Source organism: Benincasa hispida, unplaced genomic scaffold (assembly GCF_009727055.1).
Source record: "Benincasa hispida cultivar B227 unplaced genomic scaffold, ASM972705v1 Contig737, whole genome shotgun sequence".
In the NCBI taxonomy this organism is placed as follows: domain Eukaryota; kingdom Viridiplantae; phylum Streptophyta; class Magnoliopsida; order Cucurbitales; family Cucurbitaceae; genus Benincasa; species Benincasa hispida.
Genome location: NW_024065081.1, coordinates 34,657 through 53,498, shown reverse-complemented (window position 1 = coordinate 53,498; position 18,842 = coordinate 34,657). Strand labels below are relative to the sequence as shown.

The 18,842-nt window shown below is 33.7% G+C and overlaps 1 protein-coding gene and 1 long non-coding RNA gene across 2 annotated transcripts; both read left to right on the top strand.

Moving 5' to 3' along the window:
• The first annotated feature begins 436 nt into the window (after positions 1-436).
• Positions 437-12,160, top strand: LOC120070001. Its single transcript, XR_005479751.1, has 2 exons — positions 437-859; positions 11,516-12,160. It is a non-coding gene; the product is annotated as an uncharacterized LOC120070001 (long non-coding RNA).
• Positions 12,161-17,194: 5,034 nt separating this feature from the next.
• LOC120069990 lies at positions 17,195-18,078 on the top strand. The gene is made up of 2 exons (XM_039021838.1): positions 17,195-17,677; positions 17,827-18,078. The coding sequence occupies exons 1-2, from the start codon at positions 17,195-17,197 to the stop codon at positions 18,076-18,078; spliced, it is 735 nt and encodes a 244-aa protein (XP_038877766.1).
• The last annotated feature ends 764 nt before the right edge of the window (positions 18,079-18,842 follow it).

Below are 18,842 nucleotides of genomic sequence, written 5' to 3'. Positions count from 1 at the left end.
GTAAGGGTTTGAACGCGGAACCAAACTAATGGATGAAAGTAAATTTAATATAATATCATCTGACAACATTTTAGGTTAACACATCATTTTGGTCCTACTTTGGATTTTATTTCATTCCGTCTTTATACTCTAAAATGTTTAAATGAATCTTTAAAATATTCCGTCATGTAAGCTTAATGCCTTTTCTTTTTAAGTCTCTGCTAGCATAATTTTTATAAAGTTCTAAAATATATTCCATAATATATTTTCTTATTTTTGTTGCTATATAGTTAATTTCGAAAAGAAAAAAAACAACTTTAAATGATTGAATTTAATATTTATTGAAATTACATAGATTAGGATTGGACAATTGAAAGTACGTGAACTAGCATGAAATAAAATATTTAAGTATATGAATCAAAATGTTAATTTTATAACTTATATTCATTTAATTTTTCATTAGTAATATCATTAAGTTTACCTTTCAGAGGAAAAAACTAGGAAAATTCTCACACATGCCAAAAGTACCAAACTATTTTATAGAAATAGGAAAGGAAAAAAAAAGGGGGATGTTTAAACTTTCTTTAAAATACCCAAATTGCCCCTTTTTGTGCGTTTGTGATCACGGGTTCTTCATCCTCAACAATCGACTCCTTCTTCTTCTTCTTCGACTTCAATTGGCTGCTTCTTCTTCTTCTCCGATTGAATTGAGAAAGATCGACAAGAGTTTGATTGGCCGCTTCTTCTTCTTCTTCTTCTTCTTCTTCTTCAATTGGCTGCTTCTTCTTCTTCTCCGATTGAATTGAGAAAGATCGACAAGAGTTTGATTGGCCGCTAAAGATTGACAAGATTCTCAACGAGCAGTTCTTCAATCTGTAAGGTACCTCCTCCTCCTCCTCATCTTATTCTTCTTCAATTGTTATTTTTCTTTTCAGATAAATTAGATTCAACTCAAATTCAACTGTAATTCAATTTCTTGGAATTTTACTTATGGCTAATTTGAGACCTAGTTAATTGAAATTAAAATGAGATACACTGTGATAGGCAGAGAGAGAATTATATCATTGTCTATCATTTTGCAATTTACTTCTTGTGTATGTTTTTTTTTATTTGCTGGCGTGAATATGTATATTTGTTTGGGATGTGAAAATCTTCTATCACTATTTTGAAGGGAATTCAATTCATACGAAAGGGTGTGATCATCTTTCAATTTTGAAAAATGATCTTGTGAGAAACTAAAATCAGTGACTCATGAAAATATTCAAAGGATAAACATACAAAAAAACCTAAACATGCTTCTGATGAAGAAGAAGGGAAGAAATGAATTCACCTTTGTGGATTCTTTTCCTTCTTCACGTTTTCTCCTCCAAAGGCCATGAACAATCTCGAGCTTCTCAACGAACAAGAATACCACCTCTAAGGCTACCTTGTTATTCTCTTGGAATAAAAAAAAAATGAAAATGTGGGCTCTAAGACCTTTTGATGGAGGAATTTTTAGAGAGATTCTTTTTAGAGAAGATAGATTAGAGAGGAAGAGTGGAGGCTAGATCATTTTTTACAAAAACAAACCTTACCCTAAAAAGGGTTATAACAATATATTTACAAGGAAGTTTTTTTCACTTTCCTCCTTTTAGCTAATTAATTAATTAACATACAAATTAAATAACTATATACTAAATCAAATTTAATATAAGTTAATGAATCAATTAACATACAAATATCACATATTTATATGCATATATCTCTTTATGAATCCAATTCATATAAATCTAATTTTGAATTTCATTCAAATACATCTCTCTTATAATATAGTTTGGATTATAGATCATATCTATCAGAATTCACTATACTTTATATCAATCATAAATATAATATTCCTTTAATTAATTTGAACAATTCAAGTCATTCATTTTTACTGTCCTTAGCGAGCTAACAAGGGGATCTTATGGACCTACAGATTAGAAGCTCTAATGATATGAAATTAATTTAATTAAACTATTTTAATTAAATCAATCAATATTTATTAACTACCGATCACTTCACTAAAGATTGATAGATGCACTATTCGCAATATAAATATATTTTTGTGTCCATAAATATAACCAATCACCAGTGAGTCGGCACTTCACAAATTGCTCATAACTACAATTGGATCAAAATACTGTTTTACCCCTATGGTTACATCTAACTTTTTAAGTACCACCGATTTCTCTAATGAACAAACTATTTACAGTCCAACTATAAACTAACACCTCTCGAGCCAGTGAGAAGTTGAGGCCTCATCGTTCAAGACCCGAAATAAGTTGTTAAGGGAGAAATTTATCTACTTTCCTTATGATCAGGAAGGAGTGAATTTCTTCTTGTTTAGATGTGTTCCTAGCTCCTTACTTGGACAAATCCCCAAAATAGTAGGCCAGTTGAGTTGGCTAACACGGTCACTCTCACCCATACAGATCAAAGGATTGCCCTCATAAATAGGAGTTCACAACTCACTCAGAATTAAAGTCAAGTCACCTATGGTCATCCTAGTGAAATATTGGCTTCTTCAAGTAACGGTGTTATAAAGAGAAACCAATCATTTCACAGTCCTATCTTGTATAAACTCTTTATACAGGATACCCCCACTCACATGTCTCCATATTAACAATATGGTGAAATTGAATCACGCGCGGGTTAAAAAAGATGAAAGTTATTGTGCTGAAATAATCGACAATTGATGGGCTTGGGTATGACATGGGCTTGGATTACGTGGGTATTTTTGGTATTCCATCTGTGTTGTAATTAGGTAATAAGGAATGTAGAAAATTTTGTTATTCTTATAAATAGTTTTAGCTCATTAGTTTTAGCTCATTTTTTTATTTTTGAAAATCTTTGTGTAAGTTTGTATTAAAATATCTACTTTTCTAAAAGAATTATAATTTTGATGAAATAAAAAGAGTATGAACAACAAAATATCAATGAAAGCAAGACAAGAGAGAAAAGTAGAAGAGAAGAAGTAAAGAGCTAATATTGAACTTAGTTGTAATGTCCTTTACAAAGGCACCTTACAACCCTTTTTGTAGGACATGATGGAGTGTATGTTACAAGGTAAGAGTTAATGGAGGAGGTTATGGGATTGGATAACATATGAAGGTTATGGGTTTGTTGTAATATAAATAGGTTATGGATCTACAATATTACATTTACAATACTCCCTATTATATATCCATAGTATGTTAAAAAAAAAAAAAAAAATACTACTTACTAAGAGAAACCCAGTGGGATAAATCTAGTGAAGGAAAAAGAGTACATCATTTATATACTTTAATAATTGCCTCATTAAAAACCTTTCTAGGAAAACCCAGTGGGACAAAACCATAATCAAGGAAAAAAGAGTGTAGCACATTTACTTCCCCCCATGAAAACATCACTTGATACTCTTGGTTGTCACACACTATAAGAAAACATCACTTTTTCGATGCTATAAATGGCCAAGAAATGGTAAAAAAATACGTCGGAAGTTTGGTCGGGACATACCTGTCGGGAGACCATTTCCCAACATGTACACACATCGTCAGGAGTTAAGATAACTCCTGACACCTCATGTATAACGTCGAAAGTTCTTTGATCTCCCGACGATGTTACCGTTGTCGGAAGTTTAAGAGTTCGATTCAGAAACTCAGTTTCTGAAATCAAACTCCCGACGATTTGTTGGGATTGGTGTCCTAATTCTCCCAGAGTCTCATTGTTTTTTAAATATACACATTGTTTAATGAATAAAATAAGTGTTATTTAATTTTGGCATTTACTTATATCCAATAAACAAAGCTTCTCACTTAAACGACCATAGGTGACACGACCTCAATTATGAGTGTTTTGGGAACTCTTGCCTTTGAGGGCGGTCCTATGATTAGTATGGATGAGAGTGGCTAGATTGCCAACTCAACATACCTACCTTTTTGGGGACTTGTTTGATATGGGAGCTGGGAACTCAATCCACAAGATGGAATTCACTCCTTTCCCGAAGTAAGGATAAGTAGAAAGATTACTCTCTTAAGGGCTTATTCCAGGATTTTAACATAGTGGCCACAACTTCTCTTTGGAAGAGAAGACTCGGTCATAGTAGGACTATGACTTATGTTCATTAGAGGGATCAGTGGTACTTAAGGAGACAGATGTAGCTACAGGGGCATAACGGTTATTGGCTCAGTTGTACTTACGAGCGATCTGTGAAGGGTTGTCGCACTGCTGATTGGTTAAGATGGACACATAATATATTTGTGGTAAGAAGAGTTCAACTGTCGGTCTTTATTGGAGTGTCTGACAGTTAACGGATGGTGGATCCCGTGACTAAAGAGTTTAGTCAGTTATTCATGTACCGTTAGAGCTTCGAGCTACAGGTACATAAGGTTCCCTTGGTAGCTCAATGGATTCAGTTGAGGATCAGTTCTTGGTGTTGATTTGAAATGTTCAAATTGATAAAAGGTATTTTGATTATATGATATAATCGGTATGATGTATGAGATACATCTAGTAGAGGATTGATGTAAATGAGATTTATATTGAGTACCATGGAATAGAAAAAGTACTATGGTTTATATGTTTCGTGAGATGAAATATTAAAACTATAGGTTATAAATGTAGTATGATAAGTTGGTTATCATTTATATTTATAATAATATTAATTATTGGATAATTAATTCTTTTTCTTTAATAACTAATTGAGTGGGTGGTTATTTTGGTGAATTCATGGTAACTGTGAGTTAAAAGAAAAATGGTTTTCCTAATTTTAGTAAGTTTTTTCATAATTTTTTAGATTTCTCTCGCAAAAAGGATCTCACGGAGTCGTCAGTAAATTATAGATTTACTAAACGACAGCTTGGGCGAGTTAAACGATGAAGCTTAAAGTACACGATCGCTTAGCACGCTCCGCAAAACGCACGCTTTTCGCGAGCTTGGGCGAGCTAACGATCGTGTTGTATTTACTAAGCGATAGCTTGCCCAAGTAAACGATCGTGTAGTGTTTGTAGGCGACAGACACTGAGCTAAACGATCACATAGCTTTTGCTAGACGATCGTATAGCTTTAGCTAAATGATTGGGCATTGACCTATACGATAAGTCTCCACCATCTCCCACTTGCCTAATCGTGTACACAATCGGTATTTCCTCCTTTATCTGCCTCATACCAAGTCCGAACAAAGCCCACCCTCTGGATTCTCACACCGAAATACCAAGGTATCCTTCTTAGTGGTGTCTTACTTAACTCGACACCATCGAGGTTCTGTGGAGGCCGTTCGTGTTGCTGAAGAGTTCATGACCGAGGTGATCGCTGAAGACGAGTGCGCGAATTGTTCGTGCAATGTTGCAGTCGTGGTGTTCGAGCGTTTGAGGTTGCTATGTTCAAGCATTCGTGAGTAAGAAGCGTGGAGACGAGTCTACAAATGTTCATAGAGTTTTCTCCTTGTTCATCTGTAGTTGTTCATGCTATAATTTCTGTATTAATTGTATAACCGCATGTTTTTGTTTCGACTGTAATTTGTAATGTTCATTCATGATTGTAAGTTGGAATGATCTTATTTCTGCTGCTCATGGAAATCTCGAGTTCGATTTCCTTCACGATTGACTAGTCGTCGAGAGATAATAGAACTCTCGATGCCCTCGTCAAAAAATTGTGCACTATCCAAGCCTTTTTTTGTTTTGTTATGTTTTTTTTATATGAATAACCTAAAATCTAGAACATTATTAAGCAAATAAAACACATAAAGAACATAACTTATTCACATACAAATAAACAAAAATAAAAACAAAGTATTGACGAATACATAGAAAACAAATACAAAAGAGAGAAAAGAGAGAAAACAAATATGTCTTGACGAATACATAGAAGAAAGTGTAATGACATCTCCAAATAGCATCTCCCAAACAGTAGTTTACCTACAATTCATCTTCTTAACCCGAAATGGCAAATGGCTGGGGAGAGGAAAGGAGGATCCTATTTGGTCAAATACCTAGCGAAAAACTCTGATGCGTCTATTTGTGTCAAGGGTCCTGGATGCGTAACTGCCGGCTAGCTCTAGATCTTAATCTTTTGACTTGGTAGGGACAATGCCCTTTGAGGTCATTAATTAGAAAACATTATTATATATATGAAGATCAAATGTAAGAAGAACTCTCAACCCCTCATTTGAAAACTAATCTCAACCCACCCCACACAACATTCAAAATTCATAAACTTCCACAAACAAACAAAATGAATCATACAATTCTACAAAACAAAGAAAATCAACACACTTTCAAGCCTACATGTTCTCAATCCTAAACCTCCACAAACACACAAAAGCACAAGTTAAACTCCAAAAGAAAGATAACTAATATCAACTCATCCCACACAACATTCAAAATTCATAAACTTTCACAAACAAACAAAATTATAAAATGAATCATACAACCTACAAAACAAAGAAAATCAACACACTTCCAAGACTATATGTTCTCAATCTTAAACTTCCACAAACTAACAAAAGCCATAAGATGCATCTTACAATTCTACAAAAAAAAAAAAAAAAAAAAAAAAAAAAATTTGAAATTAAAAAAAAAAAAAAAAAAAAAAAAAAAAAAAAAAAAAGTCAACACACTTCCAAGACTACATGTTCTCAACCTTAAACCTCCACAAACACACAAAACCCAAAAGTTAAACTCCAAAAGAAAGATAAGTAATCTCAACCCATCCCACAGAACATTCAAAATTCATAAACTTTCACAAACAAACAAAAGTCATAAGATGAATCCTACAATTCTACAAAACAAATAAAATCAACATACTTTCAAGACTTATTCTGTTAATCAATATAGATGTTATTGAAGTTTGATTCAATAAAGTTGTTATTGAATGTTTGAAGTGCTCATTTCGTTTTAGAAATAACCTAAATCCAATAAACTAAGATCCATGACTATTACATGAGTACTTGAACTTTATGTAGAGACATAAGAGTGAATCAAGTTCGAGTAAATAGCCAAAATGCTCTATAGTATATGGATAAGGTTGAGTACCTTATGCTGTGAACACTATCGAATGTGACCCACTTTGTAGATGTTACAGTTGTTGTAAAGTGCTACATACGAAATGATATTGATTCGTTCATGTGGAGACATGCAAGTGGGAGCATTTAATGCAAAGAGTTTGTATAAGATCAAAACAATAAATAAGTCACTCTTACTTTATAACGTTATTTACTGTTTAAGACTGATCATTTCAAAACGATGACATAGGTAATTTGACCTTAATCTTGAACTAATTATGAACTTCTGTTTATTCGGGATTATCCTTTGATTTGCATGGGTGAGGGTTGGCTCAACAGCACCGGTTCAATAAGCCTTCTATTTCATGGATAAGACCGAGTAGATAGTTGGGGACATAGGGTGCAAGATGAAATTCACTCCTACTCGCTTTTAGGGATAGTAGAGAGGTTGTTCCATTACGTGCTGATTTCGAGTCTTGAACAAGGGGTTCCACCCTTTCATTGGCCCGAGAGGGACTCAGTTTAGTGATTGGATCACAAACCAATTGCTCATTAGAGGATCAATGGGACTTAAGGAAGAAGATATAATCTCGGGGGTAAAACAGCTTTTGACCCAACCGTTATTACAAACAACTTGTAAATATTGACTTACTAATTATGGTTATATCGAGTGGACACAAATATATCTAGGAGCGCAACTACTGGGCTTTAGTGGAGTAACCCGGTAGTTAACGAATGTTGGTTAATTAGGTTAAAGAGTTTAGCCGGTTAATCTCGGATCGTTGGAGCCCATGATCTTTAGATCCATTAGGTCCCTCTACTAGCTCACAAACGAATTAAACCTTAGAATAGCGTGATGAGAGAATTTGAAACGTTCAAATTCAAATTAAGGGAATTAGTAATTATATACGATATAATTACACGTTTAATTGTCGAATTAATTGAGATTTGAAAATTGGATAATATTTAAATATGAGAAATATTATTTACATGAATGAGGATTCATGTTAGGAAAATGGTTTTTAATTAATTTGATATTTGATATTAAATTAGTTTAATTAATTATTTGAAATTAGTTTTATGTAAAATTAATTGTCTGTTTAAAATTAATATTGATTATTGAATTACTATTATTATTATTTTTTTCCATAAAAATTGAATTTTAATTCAAAATTCAATTAAAAATGGGGGAAATACCCTAAGTGGGATTTTCCAACTTTGAACGCTCATTTTTCCATTCAAATTGAGTAGGATTGGCATCACCTCCTCATGCAAGATAGTTGCATGAACTTATTGAACAAAACAAAGGTTATTCAACTAAGTTGAGAGAGAGTGGATTTGCTGAAATTCAGAAAAATTGTTGAAGAAGAGTTATTCAACTCCAAAACACCAAAAAACTCGTTTTCCCCTCAAAATTCCCTCAAATTTCAGCTATTTTTGGGTTCCACCACCCAATTTAAGGTCCTAGAGAATAGTAGGGAAGATCAAGTGGTGGTCTATATCATTTTGGAGTAAAGAATCAAGCTGAGTTCATAGATTGAAGGAGTTTTACAAAGGTATATCTTCAAATCTTATTTTCTATTATCTACATACTTTCTTAATTGCTAAAATTGATGAATTATAGTGCTTACTAATTTTGTTTGCTTCCGCTTATTGCATGTTAACTCCAACAATTTTCAACCTTAAACCTCCACAAACATACAAAAACCACAAATTGAGCTCCAAAAGAAAGATAACTAATTTCAACTCATCCCACACAATATTCAAAATTCATAAACTTCCATAAACAAACAAAAAATTCTAAGTTGAACTTCAAAACAATTATAACTAATCTCAACCTACCACACACAACATTCTAATTTCATAAACCCCTACAAACAACAAAAACTCCAGAAAACACATTAAAATTCAGTTGTTTGACTACCATAACTTTAGGATAACCAACAATTCATTATCATAAAGCTACTAGCAAGACATAACTACTTTGCTACCATAAATGCAGGATAGCAACATGTTGGCCAACTAGATAATAAAGTAATCGTACTTAATTCGATGGCCCTTCTCTCTGTGATTGTATCATATCATCAATCATTTTTTTTTCATTTCTTCTATTTGTCTTGCATGATCCTTTCTATTTATTTTTGAACGTTTTCAAGTTCCTTAATCTTCGATTGAGACTGTTCGACATTGGCTTTCAATTCCCTCACCTCCCTACTTACCATTCCTTGAGTAAATGAGAACTCGATGAGTTGCTACCTCTCATTGACTTAGGTTTAGGGCCCCAATCTAGGCCTTTTACATGGTTGGGTCGTCTACTCAAAACAATCTCACAAATTTCATCATCTGTTACTGTTTGGGAACCTTCTAGAGTGGGGTTGGATTGTAACTCTAACTTTTGTTTCTGCATATTTTAATTAAGTGTGTAAGTACGAGTGACTGAACTTACGAATGATAAATAAAATGAAAACAAAACAAATTGATTACATGTGCATCCTCAGCTGCCCGATTCACAAACATGTCATCTTTAGAGTGTGTTTCTTTAAATAGGTCAAACATCCTACTTCTCGACCTTGTTTTTCATGCAACTCAGATTGAATTTGCAGGAACAACTTTGATATGCCTATGTGGTCGAACGGTAATTTCTCTCTATTCTTCCTATTCGTCTCCGAAATTTCCTACATTCAAACAAAAAAAATAAAAAGATATTCCATAATAGTAAATGAAATAAATGATAGACGTCCTCAATTATTATAACCTGAAATTCTTTACTCTGAAAATGGTCACACAAAAAATGTCAATCTTCTAATCTATTCTTAAGCCAGCTAGGCGGGTTAGCACGTGCTTGTTGAGGGTTGCTATATCTCCTGTAATGTTTGTGCAAATCTACTATGAATTCTTTGAACGAGTTTTACATTTTATGTTCGATAAAATTATTAAGTGTTTAGTCAGATAAATCAAGCATGAAATAAGGCTACAAAAGAATTAAGGAATAATTAGCATATATGATGTTTATGACAATATAAAAGAACAAACTTATAAACTTACCAACAATTGACTCTTAGTCAATTCTACAAATCCATTTGGAACATCAATGAGAGTACAACATCGTACTAGAAATGCAGATCTAATGGTGACACCAAGTGCATTACTAAATCATATCGAATGTTGACAAACCGGCCTTTTCTCCCCTTCTTTGATCCTGATTGGAATTCACCCATTTTTTTGACGTATTTTTTCAACTCGATGTTCCGTGAGTGCTCGCATTTCTTCTGAGTGGATGGAGAGCTACTATCAGAGGATTAGAAATTAAAAGAGTTTAGGATATATTTCAGTCAACAGAAGATGTGTACAAATACTAACCCGAAGTGTCACTCACAGAAGATCATGTGTGAGGATATATCTCCATCTCCTGGAATTCTTACTCTGCCTCATGTTGCCTGTTACTGGTTGACATCATATCTATACAAAAACAAAAAAATATTAAATATGTGTAAACAGAGAAAGAGAAGTGAGTAGATATATAATTAGTCATTGTCATCATCTAAATCAAATTATTCGTCAGCACTTGAACTATTATGGGGAGATAATTACTCTTCATCATCATTTATGAAATCATCATCAACATGCCGAATAATTGGTCATTCCACAACTGTAGGATCAACGTCGACTCTGTATAAAGTAACCTCCTCAATTGGATTCATCCACTCGAACTCCACCAATAATTTGTAGTAAATCCATTCTTTATTCATCCTTAAAAATAAACCTTTTAAATCATAATAATATATTAACAACGAAAACTAAATCATTATAATCTTAACTTATTTCTAAGTCTGTGAATTCTAAAAAATGTCAAACATGTCAATGATTTTTTAGACATAAAATTAACATGTCCATGCCTTATTAAATACTAAATCGAAAGTGTATAGATTAATTATAAATTTTTAAAAGCTTGGATACTTATAAACATAAAATTGAAAGTTCAAAAACTTATTAGATATAAAAACTTACTAAATTTTAATCCATTCGACACAAACTGAAAACTAATTTTAAAAATATGCCCCCACAAATTCATTTTGACTTGGTTTTATTTTTTTACCTTCTATCATATGCATCCATTATTGGTTATCACAACAAGTTTGTTGCTAGATATATAAACATAAATCTATTACAAAGTAGTGTGAGCCTTATAACTTTTGAAACATTTTTAGGACTCTCTCTATGTATCTCATACTATATTTTCTACTAATTATGACCATAATACTATGCGACCTTAAAAAAACCAACCCACAAAAGTTTACATATTCAATTTGTTTCTTTACTTCTCAAAATTTTGTTTCTTTAAAAAATTCATTTATAGTTCAACAAACATTTCTTTACAAATTTGTTTCTTTACTTCTCTGAAAAAATCAACATTTCTTTACAAATTTGTTTTTTTACTCCTCTAAAACAATCAATCTATTTAAGTTTGAAATAGAAATTTTAGCTAATTAAACTAAAAAATCAAAAGTTTAACAAGTCTTTTTTCACACAAATTAGTACTTTGAAAATGAGAAGAAGCTTACCTTTCAATGGAGAAGCAAGCCAATTGAGAGGGAGAATATCTAAGCAGAGACGTGACGAACGAGAATAGAGGGAGGCGATGGACGTTGGATTTGAGAGTGCAGCTGCAGATGAATAGATGACGAAGAGAACAGAAGGAGGCGATGGATGAAGATCTGAAAGGCGAACGATAGACGATGATTTGAGAGGCGGACGAATAGAGGGAGGCAACACACGGATGATTGATTTTCTACGGTTTGAAGAAGAAAGGTAGATCTGCAATTAGGAAGCAAATCTGGGGTTTTAAAATCTATCTCCCAACGTTTTCATTAATGTGTTGGAATATAGGTCCCACTCTTGAGAACTCTTGACGACAATAATATAGCATCGAGAGTTATCAGTAACTCCCGACACGCCTTTTATGTAGTCGAGAGAGATGCTCTCTCCCGACGGTTGTTTTAGGCATCGGGAGAGTATTTTTTTTTGTAGTAACATACAAATGTTGTGTGTTAACTTCTCAAATGTTGTTGCAGGTAACACCTTCATCAATAAGTCTCCCAAGTCGTCTTTTGAAAAAATTTGTTGAATAATGATGTTAATACTTTATGCTTTATCATCTTCATATAATAACACTATTGGCTAGCCTCGTACATCATCAATATTTTAACATGATTAAAGTAGTTATGATGTGCTTCATAAATTGCCATAATACAAAAAAATTTCTCTATGTACTAAGTAACCTGTTTAAGATCTAGTTCTTATAGGTTAGATAAGTAGCATGCATCTTCACAATCAACTAGATCACAATTAGATTTATGAGAATAAAATAAATCCATCTAAACTAATTCTCAAATAAAAACATAACATATTTTTAGTTCTACTCCAATATCTTTCTTTGGAGAAATATTATATTTATGCTATGATAGGTAACGTATAAACTAATAAAGATATTAATGCACTTATTTCCCAAAAATTATGATTCTTCGGGACCCAAAGTTCATTATCTTTTTTACATCAGATGGTATAAACTTTTCACACTAACTGAATGAACCATCATAGGAATGTTCAATGGTGGAACTAATCTATGTAAGATATTATATGTATACATTGATGCAATTCCATTTGCTTTATGCCTTATTTGCAAGCTAAGACAAAACTTATCATCTTAATTTATTTCTTAAGAAATTATATTTGTCTTTGAAATCTCTTCAGAAGTTTATGCTTAAATTATCAACATATATATAAATAATATATATATAATAAATATCAGGTTGTGATTTCTTTAATAAAGCATATGGACAAATAGGGGTTATTTTTATACCCTTATATCTATATTTAATAAAATAATTATATCACATTCTTCAGGAATGTTTTATATATGATTCTTTAATATTTGAATTATATGAATTTGGTACCTCTAATCTTTTAGGGATATGGTTATTAAGAGATTCATATAAATATATAATGACTAGCCACATCCATAAGATGTATGTTAAGCTTTTCATACACAATCAGATAAATTTGATATCTCGTGGTATTGTATCCTCTGTAGAAGAATATGTCTTGTTATGATCAATACCATTTCTTTGTGAGAATTGTGGAACTTGTCTCACGTTATATAGTGTAACCTCGTTCTATTTGTTTTTCTTACAAATATTCACTTGTATCCCACATGTTTGACGTTCTTTAATGTTTGAACTACTAGTTATCACCATTTGACAAATAAGTTTATTTCTATTATATCATTTCTTTCCTCATAAGTCAATCATTATCTATGTCGCGACATTTTTTTCCAGTATATCAGAGTATATAATACTCATTTACATAAATAATATCGTGAGTAACATTGTATACAAAAATGTTGTCAACTTATTCAAGTATGGTCCATCTTTTTCTTGTCATGACATATAATTTATCAATATCGCTTTATCATATTCATTTACTTCAAGATTCTTATGAGTGCTCATATTTAGGATTTATTCTAGAATATCCATATTCTTAACTGAGTCATTTTGATTATTGACTATCTTTTCGAGGATCTTTATCTTTGGAACCAAAGTATCTATCACACTCTAGGCATGTTGCAGACTCATTAGTATTGACAACGTATTACATTGGGATATCAATTTTAGATAGTGTACACAACCATTAAATATAACTTAGTCACTTTCTTGCAACTGTAAATGTTCTGTAAATGCACCTAGTATTAATTTACAATATTTCACAAATGAATTATCTTTTAAACTTCTGGTTCAAAGTGATCTATATGATGATCAAAATGAGACAATACTTATGTATTTTATTCAATTTAGTTTTCCAACTTTTCCTTAACTCCTCCCCCTACTGTTGGAAAGTTTGTCTCATAATAACAATTAAATTGTGTAGTAAACAATCCACCCGTCAGGGGTTCAAAGTAATTAATTGATGTAAAATCAATTTCAACGTAGATTCTAATTGCTCCATCATCTTAATTGTTGTTGTCGAACAATTTAAATATTTATTGCATATCTTACATATGAAATATATTTGGCTCCTGGCCATAAGCTCATTAGTCATTGATTGAGCATACATAATAACGTGATCTCATACATATCTAAAAGTTTTACTATTTGAACATAAGCTACAAAATTTTCAACATTTATCCCAATCAATTATCAAATATTTGGGATGCAAACTCACTAGCATTATCAAAACAAAATAATAAGTATATATGTGACCATTGATAACATGTAAAAATACAAGTTATTGTATCTCTTTCATTTAAAATAATAAGGCAAAGACATGAAATTTAGATAATTTTTACCAAAAAATCTATACAAAAAACAAGGCATGCGATCACATACTTCTAATGCATAACATATTTCAGTTCCAAACTAATTTAACTACTTCTGTGCAGAATATCCTTCAGCAGTCTGATAATTGTGTGATCGCATACCCACTGATGCGTTCAAAGCAAGAATTTTCTTGAGAAGAAAAGGAAAGACGATCGCATAAGCTACAAGCATTGAGGCTTGACATGACATGGGCAGTGGGTGTCACATCACAAGTTGCGTTGGTGGCCGACGGGAAAACTTTGTTGAAGATTCAATGAACCACTAATACGTTGTAGACGGTGCGACAGGATATAGAATTTAGTGCATCCCATTAAAGCAATCATGAGTTTGAGAAAAGAAGTGCTCGTGAACGCCTATAAATACCCATGCAAATGCCATGCAGAGAGGACATTAATATACATCATGACATATATCGGGGGATACATTGTGGAAGATGAGAAGAATACCCTGAGAATGGATTATGCTGGAAACCCTTGTCAATTTTCCATAGATACTCCTTGGCGAGAGCTTAGGATTTTAGGGAAAGAAGAAGATAATACTGTTCAATCATCTAAGTGAAGCAACTATAAAATGAGTCGAAGGAAGCAAGACATTGCGAACCACGATTTGACTCTCTAACCCTTTCTCTTTGTTTGTGTATTTGTATTGCATTTTTTGTATTGACAAATTCAGAATTGCAGTATGAATACATATTATATATCTTGTCTATCCCTTTCACCAATATCATGCATAGCTAAATCGCTTAATGAGTTGAGAAGATTGTAACTAATACGACTAAATAACTTGAGAAATCATGTGATCAACTTGTTTTATGCATGCTTATATTTGTTACTTGAATCAATTGAGAAATTGTTCTAAGTAAAGTTAATCTAAGTTTGAAAGAATTTAGATTAAGACCTCATAAAACGAAAGAAAATGTTCCTTAGAAATAAGTACATTCTTTACGTATTACACCTATCACATGCATCTTAGAGATAAGATAATGCGGCAAAGAACACTGAGAAGTGTTGATCGTAACATTGAGTGTATAGCTTGATCGCATACTTCATCTAGTTGTTTAGAAAATGTTCATAAAAATTCTTTTCAACCCTCCTATCGCATACTGTTATCCAACTCACACTGCTTCATTTTAAACACAATCCTCATTGCATATTTAGGTTTAAGTTTGCTTATTCGATCACTTTTTTGAACGTTTTAACTCACTTTAAGATCATATTTTTAGTTTCATCACGTGCTTACAAGCAATCCCTGCGTTCAACCCTGGACTCACCAGGAACTTTGGGTAAATTTGCACTTAGGTTTGACTAAAGAAAACTGAGCGTTAAATCTCGTAAGCATTATTATTTCATCGCATGTACATAACACATAAAGTTTTTGGTGCCGTTGCTGGGGATTGCGGTAACTAAGTGTGCTAAAGATATTTTTATTGATTTTTGTAGACCTCGACCTTCTGGAGTATTATACCTTGACTGCGAGAAAGATGAAAGTGTTGTGTGAGCGAAGAAAATACTATTGAGGTTGTATACGACCCAGAAATAGAGAGAACTTTTCGCAGAAGACAGAGAGCCAACCGAAGAAGAAGACAAAACAGAGCTCATGGGATGGCCGAACAACAAAACCACCTGGAGGAACTACGAGAAGAAAATAATCACAATGAAGCAATCGCCAACCCAATTTTGTTGGCAAATGATCGCAATAGACCCATCAGAGACTATGCATCACCCAACTTGTATGATTTTTCTCTAGAAATCATGCGACCGCCCTTGGATGGAACAAGATTTGAAATGGAGCCCATAATGCCTCAAATGATTCAAACGGTTGGGCAATTTGGGGGAAGACGTGGTGAAGATACCCACGCTCACCTGAGGAGTTTTATCGAAATATGCAACACCTTTGTATTTCTAAACATCACACCATAGGAAGTACAACTTACACTATTTCCATTGTCACTATGCGACGAAGCTAGAAAACGATCGTATTCGCTTGAACCAGAGGAGATAACTTCATGGGAACAATCGGTAGAGAAGTTTATGAAAAAGTACTTCCCACCAATGAAAAATGCAAAGAGAAGAAGGTTAATCACAAACTTTCAACAAGGAGAATCAGAAACACTCAACGATGCATGGGCGAGATTCAAAAGACTAGTTAGGAACTGTTCGCATAATGGACTCCTTGATTGTCTCCAGATGGAAATCTTTTACTATGGCTTGAACTCAGAATCGCAGACCACTGTGAATGCTATGGCGACAAGTGGACTTCTAGACAAAACTTACATTGAGGCCAATAATATATTGGATCGAATCTCAAACAATCACGAAGACTAACAGGAAAATGAATATGGGTCCAAAACCAACAGAACTCAGAACTATGACGCTATCGCATCTCTACAAACACAAGTTAATGCGATGAAAAACTTGTTGCAGGCGATGAACATGACAAAGACCAGTGCAAAAGGCAGGCAAGTGAATGCGATTTCCCAAATGAACAACGAAAATTGTGTCCTTTGTGAAGAACCTCACTCCTTTGGGAATGCCCACGCAATCCTCAATCTGTCTACTTCATTAAAAATAATCCTTTCTCCAACATATACAATCTTGACTGAAGAATCCATCCGAATTTCTCTTAGGGTGGTAATCAGAAACAAGCACAAGTCAATGCTCACAATGCCCATAGAGATGGACCGCCAGGATTTCAACAAAGACCAAACGGATTTCAACAGACAACCAATTCATCTCATTCACCCTCATCCTCTTCTTTAGAAAATTTACTGAAGGAATACATTCAAAATAATAAAACAGTTCTTCAAAATCAAGCAACATACATTCATAATCTTGAAGTACAAATGGGCCAGATTGAAGGTGAGTTGAATAATAGAAAACAAGGAGCACTTCCTAACACCATTGAAATTCCTCACCATATGAGAGACAAAGGCAAGGAACAATGCCAGACGGTGACGTTAAGAAGTGAACGCATGACAGCAAAGGTTGTAAAAAGAAAATCACATGAAGAATCGAAAATCCAACAAGGCGAAGATCATGCGTCTGAGGAAAGTGTTCAGAAGGAAGAACAAGAACCAGAAGAAATAACCACAAAAGCTCCATCAACAACACAAGAAGTGCAACCACCTCCATTTCCACAAAGGCTAGAAAAGAAGAAAAGCGATGAAAATCAATACCGACGCTTCTTGGAAATATTGAAGCAGCTGCATATCAACACCCCTTTTGTTGAAGCAATAGAGCAAATGGCCACGTATGCTAAGTTCTTGAAAGATATTATAACCAAGAAAAGAAGCATAGGGAAGTACGAGATAGTGGCTCTAACGCAGGTCGCAACGCGATCATTCCTCCAAAAATAAGAGATCCTAGAAGTTTTACAATACCTTGCTCAATTGGAGGAATTTATATTGGGCATACACTATGCGATCTAGAGGCAAGCATAAACCTAATGCCTCTGTCAATTTTTAAACAATTGGAGATCGAAAAACTCATGCCTACATCAGTGACCCTCCAATTAGCAGACCGATCGCTTGTTCATCCGGAAGGAAAGTTGGAAGATGTGTTGGTCAAGGTTGATAAATTCATCCTTCCTGTAAACTTCATCATACTCGACTATGAAGCTGATAAAAATGTCCCTATTATCTTGGAACGACCATTCCTCTCCACTGGGAGAGCTCAGATTGATGTGTACAAAGGAGAGATTGCAATGAATATCAATGGCCAAAAGTGAAGTTCAGCATCATTAAGGCAATGAGCTACCCGAATGAGGAATGGCCATGTGGCTTTGATTGGGAAATAAATGAAGAATCAGAGGAGGAGGCCCACACCGCAGTCAAATCATGTAATGCGATGATCGTGATACAGATAACTTGTGAACCGCTGATTATGGAGGAAGAAAAATGAGTGAATAAAACTTCTCTAAAACAACTTTCAGTTCTAGAACTGAAGGTGTTACCAGCTCATCTGAAGTATGCTTTCTTGGGATAAAATGAAATCTTGCCAGTTATCATATAATCCACACTTACCAAAGAAAGAGAAGCAGCCCTTCTTGAAGTGTTAAAAAAGTACAACAAAGCTATAGGGTGGACCCTTGTTGATATTAAGGGAATAACCCATCCTATTGCATGCACAAAATTAAATTAGAAGAGGGACAAAAGGGCTCTGTTGAAGCTCAACGCAGGTTGAACCCTACGATGAAAGAAGTGGTAAAAAAGGAAATCATCAAATGGCTAGATGCTGGAATTATCTACCCATCTCAGATAGCACGTGGGTCAGCCCAGTGCAATGTGTGCCAAAGAAAGGGGGAATGATAGTCGTTCCCAATAAAAACAACGAACTAATACCATGGATATAGTTACCAGTTGGAGAATCTACATGGATTACCGGAAACTCAACAACGCGACAAAAAAAGATCACTTCCCATTACCTTTCATTGATCAAATGCTGAATAGACTGGCGGGGAATGACTATTTTTACTTTCTGGACGACTATGCG

What these genes read in the sequence shown, in the direction of transcription:
- LOC120069990 (XM_039021838.1), top strand. Translation starts at nt 17,195, where the DNA reads ATGGGCCAGATTGAAGGTGAGTTGAATAATAGAAAACAAGGAGCACTT. An exon ending in AGATAGTGGCTCTAACGCAG is followed by an intron (nt 17,678 to 17,826) that starts GTCGCAACGCGA and finishes AAACAATTGGAG; the next exon opens with ATCGAAAAACTCATGCCTAC.